Source organism: Amphiura filiformis, chromosome 16, assembly GCF_039555335.1.
Source record: "Amphiura filiformis chromosome 16, Afil_fr2py, whole genome shotgun sequence".
Classification (NCBI taxonomy): domain Eukaryota; kingdom Metazoa; phylum Echinodermata; class Ophiuroidea; order Amphilepidida; family Amphiuridae; genus Amphiura; species Amphiura filiformis.
The window spans coordinates 29,496,849-29,506,361 of NC_092643.1; the positions used below are offsets into that span (position 1 = coordinate 29,496,849).

Genomic DNA, 9,513 nt, shown 5'->3' on the forward strand with positions numbered 1-9,513 from the left:
TCTTACACACTGAAGTATGTGAATGTACCAAGAGACAAACAATGAAAGCAAATTTTGCTACGCATAAAAAATGCTTAATTCCAACACTATCAGCGTCCACACACCACTCATCGGCAGGCAGTATGACAGTATATGAAACTAGCATTAGACCGGTTTATACTGTAAATGCATTGCGTGTCTGTCACACCGCTCATCAGCATGCAGCATGACACTATAATGCAACCAGCATTAAGACCAGTGTACACTGTAAATGCAATGTATGTGTGTCACACCACTGATCGGCAAGCAGCATGACAGCATAAACCAGCATTAGGACCGTATATACTGTGGAAAGTGGAAACCTTTGTCCTCTGCATGCATGCAATGAGAGACATTAACTCTTTCCCTTTCTTCAATGCACCCATAGACTCATGTAACATGCACTGGGTGTAATATATCCATCTCTTTTCTAATTTTCATCAAATCAAAGCCTCCTTTCTCATCTGGACTCAGTCCCCTCTCTGGTGAGTACACAGTTCTACCCCTCCCTTTTCCTTTTCCTGTTCCCTTCTGTTCCTTCAGCCAGATTTCGTAAGATTTCTCCCTAGCACTAGCTGCTCTTTTCTCATCCTCTTCCTTGATCTTCTTCTTCTGTTGTTCCAGCCGTTTTCTTTCGGTGATGACGTCTTCCTTTGCCTTTTTCTCTGCTAACCATTTTTCAAATGCTTGCTCTTTAGAATCTTTTTTGGATTTTCTGTTGAATTCAAAAAGACAAATTAGTTTAGATTACAGTGAAAATCAAATGCAAAAAATATATGATTGTATAATGAAAGACAGAGATAAAAAGACTAGTTCGTGTCTGACATCAGAGCAAAGGCGCGCCATGATTGGTTGCCGACCTGCGCAGTACAGCATTTTCTGTCTAGTTGTCAGAATTTCAGACGCAAACTAGTCTTTCATTCTCGGTCTCTCATTATAGCATACAAAATTGGAATAACTAAGAACTTTTTTATCACTATAATTAGGGGCTGTGCAATAATTATGAGCCCTTGGGAGGGTAAAATTGGGGGGGGGGAAGAAAATTTTGGAGAGCCGTTGGGGGGACAAGCAATTTTTGGCCAGCCGAGGAGGAGGATGGCAACCAATTTTTGGCACACATTCATGGGGTGCCTTTTAAATAAAATGCTCTAAAAAGGCTTAGGAAAACAGTACGGACACGCTTTATGCAAATTTTCCTGCTTGCTGCACTTGCAACAGATATCTAGACCATTTAAGGTTAACAAATTGGGCAACAAAAGATTTTTTGGCGGGCCGAGAGGGGGGAAGCGATTTTTGGTGGGCCGTTCGGGGTTCATAATTATTGCACAGCTCCTTATAAATAGGATTTCTATTCCAGTATGGCAATTTATCCTGGATAGTGCTATAGCTTGCATAAATTGAAATGCTGGTTGACATGTAAATTAATTTGTATAAAAATACACCTTGTGGAATTTTCATGTTTTCTCAATTCTGTGCCAGTCATCAAGAACTAAAATTGTTTATGCACGATTCCGGGCACGATTCACGGATTCTGACCAGTGCTGGCCAGTGTAAAGTAAATTTTTAGTAAGATCCATGGACCATGGTCTGGGCTGTGTGCCAAGCGTACAGGAGTGTAAACAATCATGCGATAGGCTGATCAAATGCCATGACAACAAGATGGTTGAGGAGATGACATCGCCTCTTCTGCGCAATTAATCATCACCATTGCGCACCCTGACCAACAGAAGTACTAAAAAATTTACTTTATATAACTATAACTCTGATCTCAAATGATCTTGTATATATCTGTTAAAATATCACAATATGAGAATTCTCTTCTCTTCACCTTGAAAGCTGTGAACAAAATTTGTAATTTCACTTCTTGAATTTCTGCTCTTCATTTAAAAGTTAATTCCTTTCCTATAATTTTAAACTGCATTTTAGCATAAAGCAGGTGTTTGATCAATAAAACAAGCAAGCAAGTACACCCACTCATTTCTTACCCTCTTCTTCCTTCACCTCTTCCACCTTCGCTTCCAGCAAATCGGGCTTTCCGCGTCGTAGCTGACCCTACAGACGTCTGTGTGGCTGTATCCTGTGACAACATTGACATAATATCATCATCTCTATGTCCTTCTCTCGGAACTGAGCTTGCTCTCGGTCTTCGCGGAGCATTAATCCCCGTCCCGGAGAACTCACCAGGGGGTAGGATTTGTGTATGATACATTTGAGCGTATTCGCCTTTCAGCCATGTTTTCAGATGCGAGTCATACATTTGATGAGCCATAAGCTCGCCATTGTCTGTTCTTGTTTTGTGTTTTGCGGCTCTTTGTTGCCACTGGAATAAGAATATTTGTCTTTCGCAAGTTTTATGACCCCAGAGACCAGCGAGGACGAGTGGGGTATGTCCGCTGTTATCTGGGTCCTCTATAGTGGCACCATTATGAAGAAGCACCTCAACAGCACTGTTCTTTCCTTGAGCAGCGGCTATGTGTAGAGCTGTGCGGCCGTTTGGAGTTTTGTCGTGTACGTCAGCTCCTGTGGTAAAGCATACACCAAACTTAACATTGTTAATGACAGTAAAGCAGGTATAGCAATGTATAATAAAAAGATTCTTCATGATGATACAACACATCCAAATATTCAAGTAAAATATCTAGAATAAGACTTATATAATCTTTATATTTAGCACTTGTGAAGGGCATTAAATTTTGCCCATCTGAGAAGCTTGCAGCAAACTCCTTGTCCAGATGACAGGTGAATGGGTGCTAGCTAAAGCAATGATAGATACTCAGGTATCACATGACCGCTTGCCATATGTGACATGATCATGGGGAATGTGACACATGTCGGCAATTTTCAGTTCAAAGTTTTTTATCATTTTCTGGCAGTTTACGAATGCTATATTTTGATGCAAACCCCATCAAAATCGAACATCTGGTTACCGAGTTATGAGCAATTTATCAATGGCTGAAAACAATATAAAACAAAACAATTTGAACACTGCTTTTGCCAGTACCTCAAAAACAATATTAGCGACATCCGACTTATTCCCCTTGATCATGTCATAGACTGTCAAACATCAGGGTTAACGACTGAGAAGTTTGCATGTTAAAAAAAGTGTTGTAACTTTTCCCCAGAAACTACTGTCTATTTTTCAATTCCAAGTAATGTGCAGTTACCCTTTTTTATGCATCTTTTTCATTTCCTAATTTTTGCACAGAATGTTAGTAGAGTGTTCAGATATTCAATACTACATTCAGCACAATAAATAAGGCACCATTCATGAAACATGGTCTTATAGCCAAAATGACCACATGGACGTTTTCTGAATTTAAGATATATCAGTGGCAGCAAATAATTTTGCAGTTACTGATAAAGTGATATCTCAAATTAAAGAAAACATCCTAGCAGTTATTTTGGTTGTCTTGATTGCCCTCAGTTGGGCTATAAGGTCATGTTTCATGAACTGCAACTCTTTTTATTGTGCCGACTATATGTGGTACCCTAATTAGTGCTTGTCCTCAATATTAAATGTCCTGTATCTCAATAGTTAAAGAAATAAAGTGCAAACAGAACATAATGATGCCTGTAGATGCTATTTCATGAAACTCATTTGAAATAAAACAGCTGAAAAGATTTGCTAACTGTTTTAAAACAAATGATGTGAACTGACATGAAAATTTTGAGAGAGAAAAAATCAGAACTCAGCAGGGATTGAACCCCGGTCGCTGGATTACCGGTCCAGAGTTTAGCCATTGTACTACCTGCTGAGTTCACAGTCGGTACTCGGGCAATCTCAACTGAAGTCCCCATGATAACTCTCTCATTGTGTCTCAGCAGCCAATTATAATATTAAATAATGAAGAAGGAGGTGGTCTATATGCTTCACCTTTTTATTGCCACAAAAGATACTCTTATTTCTATTGATCTTCCCAATTTAGATTCAGACTGTGAATTAATCTGGGCAAGCCTTGAATTTGCTGGCTCTAAACCATTGTTTGTTGGAAGTTTCTATGGCCCCCAAACAAACAAGGCCACAGCAATTGATGAATTGTCTGATTCTATCTCCAAATTGTTAAGCCAAAACAAGCGTAGCCATCCCAATATCATCATTGGTGGCGATTACAATTTTCCTGACATTAACTGGGCCACTTGGTCCACCACGAACACCAAAACTGCACCTGTTCATATGAAATTCCTGAATTTTCTACTGGAAAATTCCTTGTCTCAACTTGTTACCAAGATAACCAGACCTCGGTCAAAAAACACACTTGACCTTATTGTAACCAGCTGTCCTCAACTGGTTAACAATATCGAGGTGTTCCCAGGAATGTCTGACCACGATATTGTTGTCTTCAACATAAACATGAAACCCAAACCACAACCCAAAGTACCAAGAAAAATCTTTAACTTTAATAAAGCTAATGTTGATTCATTGAAAGATAAAACAAATGCCTTCTGCCAAAATTTCTTGGAGTCAAATCCAAATAAGCGATCAGTGAACTCAAACTGGGAGATGATCAAAGACCACCTCCACAACATTATGAACTTACACATCCCCTTCAAAATGAGTAAAACTCGCACAAGCCTTCCATGGATAACTGTCCAGCTAAAGCGCCAAATGAGGAAGAGAGATCGTCTCTACTTGAAAGCCAAGAAATCCAACTTATCGCAGGACTGGAAGTCGTTCAAGCTGTTTAGAAATAAACTTGTCAAAGTGATCAGCCAAGCCCATGCTAACTACGTCAATAATGTTGTTGGTGCCAGCTTGGGTGATAAACCCAAGGTGTTTTGGTCGACGTGAAGCTTATGAGGACTGACAACCTTGGTATACCAGCCTTACGCTCCCAGAGTAAATTATGCACAACAAACTTTGAAAAGGCTCAAGCTCTTAACGAGCAATTCCAATCTGTATTTACCCCAAGGCCATCTCAGTCAACACCAGTCAAACCAGACTCGCCTTTCCCATCCATATCAGAACTTATTATTTATCCTGAAGGTGTGGCTAAACAACTAAATGATCTCAATCCATCAAAAGCAAGTGGGCCTGATGAACTGCCACCTAGACTCTTAAAACTTGTTGCTGAAGAACTAGCTCCTGCTCTCTCATTCTTATACCAACAATCCATCAACACTGGCCAAGTTCCAGATGAATGGAGGAAAGCGGTCGTAACACCAATCTTCAAGAAGGGCACCAAGTCAGACCCAGCGAATTACAGGCCTATTTCGCTTACCTGTTTGTGTTGTAAGGTCCTTGAACACATCGTCTTGAGTCATATGGCAAAGCACCTTAGTCACCATGAAATTTTACTAGATTCGCAACATGGATTTAGGGAACGACTTTCAACAGTCACTCAACTCATCACTTCTGTTAATGATTGGGCCTCCACCCTTCAACACCGGGGACAGACTGATGTCGTTTTATTGGACTTTAGCAAAGCGTTTGACAAAGTTTCCCACCAACATTTGTCCGCTAAGCTCCATTATTATGGCATCAGAGGGTCTACTCTGCTTTGGATTAACGCTTTTCTTGCAAATCGCTCCCATGCCGTCTCTGTCAATGGCCAACATTCTTCATGGGTTGATGTTACATCAGGCGTCCCCCAGGGATCCGTGCTTGGGCCAGCTTTATTTTTGTTATATATAAACGACATACAAGATAATATCCAATCAAACATTCGCCTCTTCGCCGATGATAGCATCGTGTATAGAGAAATAAACTCACCAGATGATCATAAAATCCTGCAACAAGATCTTCAGGCTCTTGCAGAATGGTCGAGTACATGGCTCATGGAATTCAACATCAAGAAATGTGCCATCCTGAGTATTACCCGCAAGAGGAAGCCAAGCAACTACCAATATACCATCTTTGGAGACGTTCTTGGCAGAGTCAACCAACATGACTATCTAGGTGTCACCATATCCCATGATCTCAACTGGAACAGTCATTCTCACCAAATCATCAACAAAGCCAACCAAACACTAGGTCTTCTCAGAAGAACACTTGCACCATGCCACAAAGATGTGAAGGTTAGAGCCACGAGTCGTTGGTACGTCCTCGCTTAGAATACGCTGTCAAGTCTGGAATCCTCATACAACATCTATAGTGGACCGACTAGAGCAAGTTCAGCGAGCAGCTGCAAGGTTTGTGTATGCTGACTACCGTGAGAACAACTTCTGTCACGACTCTCCTCAACAACATTGGATGGGACTCCTTCACACACGCCGGCTCACTGCACAGGCCATCATGTTCTTCAAGATTCACAACCACCTAGTCAATTTCAGCCTTCCTCCATCATTCCAACCAGCCACCTACCTAGCAAGGCAAGATCATATGTGCAAATACAACATCCCAGCTGCTACAATTGATTCATACAAATTCTCCTTCTATCCAAGAAGTATCCGGATATGGAACCAACTACCATCTACCACCGTCACTGCTCAAACCACTGCTGCCTTCAGGGACTCAGCTCTGCCTACCATCAGGATGCTGCGTCCCCCAGCAGGGTCCAAGCTTCTGTAATTTCTTCAAGCACCTTGTACATAGTGCACCCTCGGTTTCCTGATCTTCGTTTTGTTCGGATTTGTTTGTTTCTTCACTTTCTGCACCAGCACGGCTTTGACGTCACCTCACAGTCATCCTAGTTTAGCTATCTTTTAGCTCTTAGGATTAAGCCACCAAGAACCAAGAACCTTCTCGGGCTTGTATCGTTTATTTCTGATCCTCGCATATATTAATTTGTGTCTCGCATTGTCTTACACCCTCCTAGTCCTAGGGTGAAGCATATAGGCTGCCTCCTTCCTTCATTGTTTTAAAACAAATGAGACACAATAACTTTAAATGTAGTACAAACCTCCATTAATTAATCTCTGCACCATTTCTACATGACCACGATGTGCTGCGATACATAACGCAACAAACGCCCTCTCTCTGACCCATGCGGCTTTGGACTTCTCATTCATTACATCTGAGCTGGGTGTGTTGTATGGTATTGAGTGGGATACTCCAAGCTTCATTAGCTACAGAAAAAAAAGTGTAGGTATTGAATTAAGTAAAAACTGATCACGTACGTATATCCCGGAGCAAAGTTAGTGAATGATGTTAAAGAAGGTAATAATATTCTCTGATACCAGGTGCAATGGGAAGCTGTTAGGGGTAGTCACAGTCGATGTAATGATGAACCCTGCGCCATTTGTAGGCAGCAAACGTGGTTCCGACATATTCTAATAACGGCGGAATAAATGTAAAGCGCTTTGAGGCTGTTTACGGCATAAAGCGCTATATAAATATCTACATTTTTTATTTTTTAATTACTAAAGTCCAATCTTGTGAAACAGTAGAGTTCTAACAGAATACATCACATTTTTTAACTCATTTAAAAAGAAAATCAAGATTTGTTCATGCACATTCTTGACATGAAGCATCCTGCAATTTCATTGGATCCTAAGAGGCCATGAGATTATAACACAGCGGCAGTACACGCAACTTAGCACTGGTCCAGATGCACTAGTCAAGCCATGAAATTGCTAATAAATGAAACTTTATCTGAAATTTTTATCTTGTTCTTTGTGAATCTTTATATTAATATCAGTATTTTTGAACAAAAGTGTTGAAGAATAAGAACAACAGTATTGCTTGCATCCTCTGTTGTTCATCTAAGCTCATCTATCCTCTTATAACCATGATAACATGATAATTCTATAAAAAAAAAATTCATAACAACCAGGGTCTTAGCTAGGATTTGACAAGTGTATGTCATTTTCACCAAAATGGCCTGTCCAAAATAACCAGACCTCTCACCCTACAATGTATCTTCTAGTCAGTTCAAATAGCTATCACTACAATGTATATAGCCTTCAAATTATTAGTCTAGTCTTGTTTTGAGTTCACAGAACTGATTAAGTTAGCATATATGTCACAGCCATTAATTTTGCCTGTCCCAGGACCAGGAGCAAACTGCCCGTCCACAATGAGAGGTGGACAAGTGGCTAGCTAACACCCTGGTAACAAATCTGCTTTCAGCTTCTATACTTTCCATCATTGTTTCTTTACACAAAAAAAGACATAATCAGTCATCACCCATTATTTGGGACACTACAGAGACAAAAAACAATACCTATAATCCCCTAGCCACCCAATATTATGGGAGGTACAAAGGGCAGCATATACAATATACGGTATATACCCATGGTATTACCTGATCAATCTCCCCATCTGCAGCAGCTTTTATAAGTGTTTTCCATGTGAACCATACCTCCAGTTGAATAGCTGCCCCTGGTACTATGTCATGATGCTTGATGTCACTGTCATCCATCATGTCCGCTATTGAGAAAATATGATAACATCAATACAAGATTAAACTACCAGAACTTCATAACCATATTGCATTGTCTTTTATTTTGGAAAATGTAACCCCAGGAGTTTTCGCTTTCTTGACTTCACATGCTAATATTTAGGCTACATAGATCATATTTTATTGGATACATTTTACCTAATTTTTATGATCCTGTATCATATAATTTGAGATCACAATATACACAATATTCAAATCTGATACATATATGTCGTTCACACACGCTCTAGAGTATTCTGCAAGGTCCTTCAGCGGTGTCCGACTGCTCTTCCTTATCATCATGTAAAAAGAATTCACACTACAGTACTACGCAGCTTGATCAGTGAATGAAGTGCTGATGTGAGGATGACATTCAATTAGCCAATCAGAACACCACTTCCATAAACAGTGCTAAATCAGCAGACTGCTGAAGAACCTTGCCAAAAACTATAAAACTAGTTAAATGCTAGTTGTTGCTAAAACTGTTATAAACTTTTTAAGCCAAAGTCTTACCACTGTCCAGATATGTCAATCTCTGTAGATGACAAGGTATGCCCGTAACAAATTCCATCTTGGATTTGATATCCCTTAGCTTCATGTCATTGTGTGTGTCATGGAATGGAAATGTCTCCCTGTGTATAATTTCACTTTCGGATGTCAAAGTACTTTCCACGGTAACCATGGTTACTCTTCCCTCTAACTCTTTCTGTCATTTTGTTGGTGATTTTAACTTCTGCAAAATAAAATAATGACCATGAACAAAAAAATTAAACAATCACATAAAATTTTAATATAATTTAAAAATATACACAATTCAGTTTACAATACATGAATAAGCACTAGCAGTACTACATGTACATGCCTTTTGTATGCGTCCTTTTGAATTTGAATCTGTTGTTTTCCAAGGAGTGTGAGTGCAATCGCATGCCTGAATGGTCGTGAGATGTGTGATTTGTTGCATGCCTACAATTGTAAACAAAAAAAAAAGTTTCTGAGTGTCCCTGGACCTACATGTAGAGCTAAATGATAGGATCATTTTTGTGGTTGACTTATGAAAAACTAAATAAAAAAAAGGTTTTTGTGGTTTTAATATGCAAAGTTATGATTTGTCATCTGTGTTCATGTCATACTCTATTAAATGATTTCAAAATGGATACAAATTCCATGGATGCATTTT

At 39.6% G+C, this 9,513-nt stretch overlaps 1 protein-coding gene across 1 annotated transcript; it reads right to left on the bottom strand.

The window, feature by feature from the left end:
• Window positions 1-383: 383 nt before the first annotated feature.
• On the bottom strand, window positions 384-9,065 carry LOC140136555 (uncharacterized). The gene is given in 6 exon segments (XM_072158253.1): window positions 384-733; window positions 2,004-2,538; window positions 6,858-7,023; window positions 8,202-8,326; window positions 8,850-8,985; window positions 8,987-9,065. Coding segments are annotated over 6 exon segments (1,350 nt in total). The 5' UTR covers window positions 9,050-9,065; the 3' UTR covers window positions 384-408.
• Window positions 9,066-9,513: the final 448 nt, after the last annotated feature.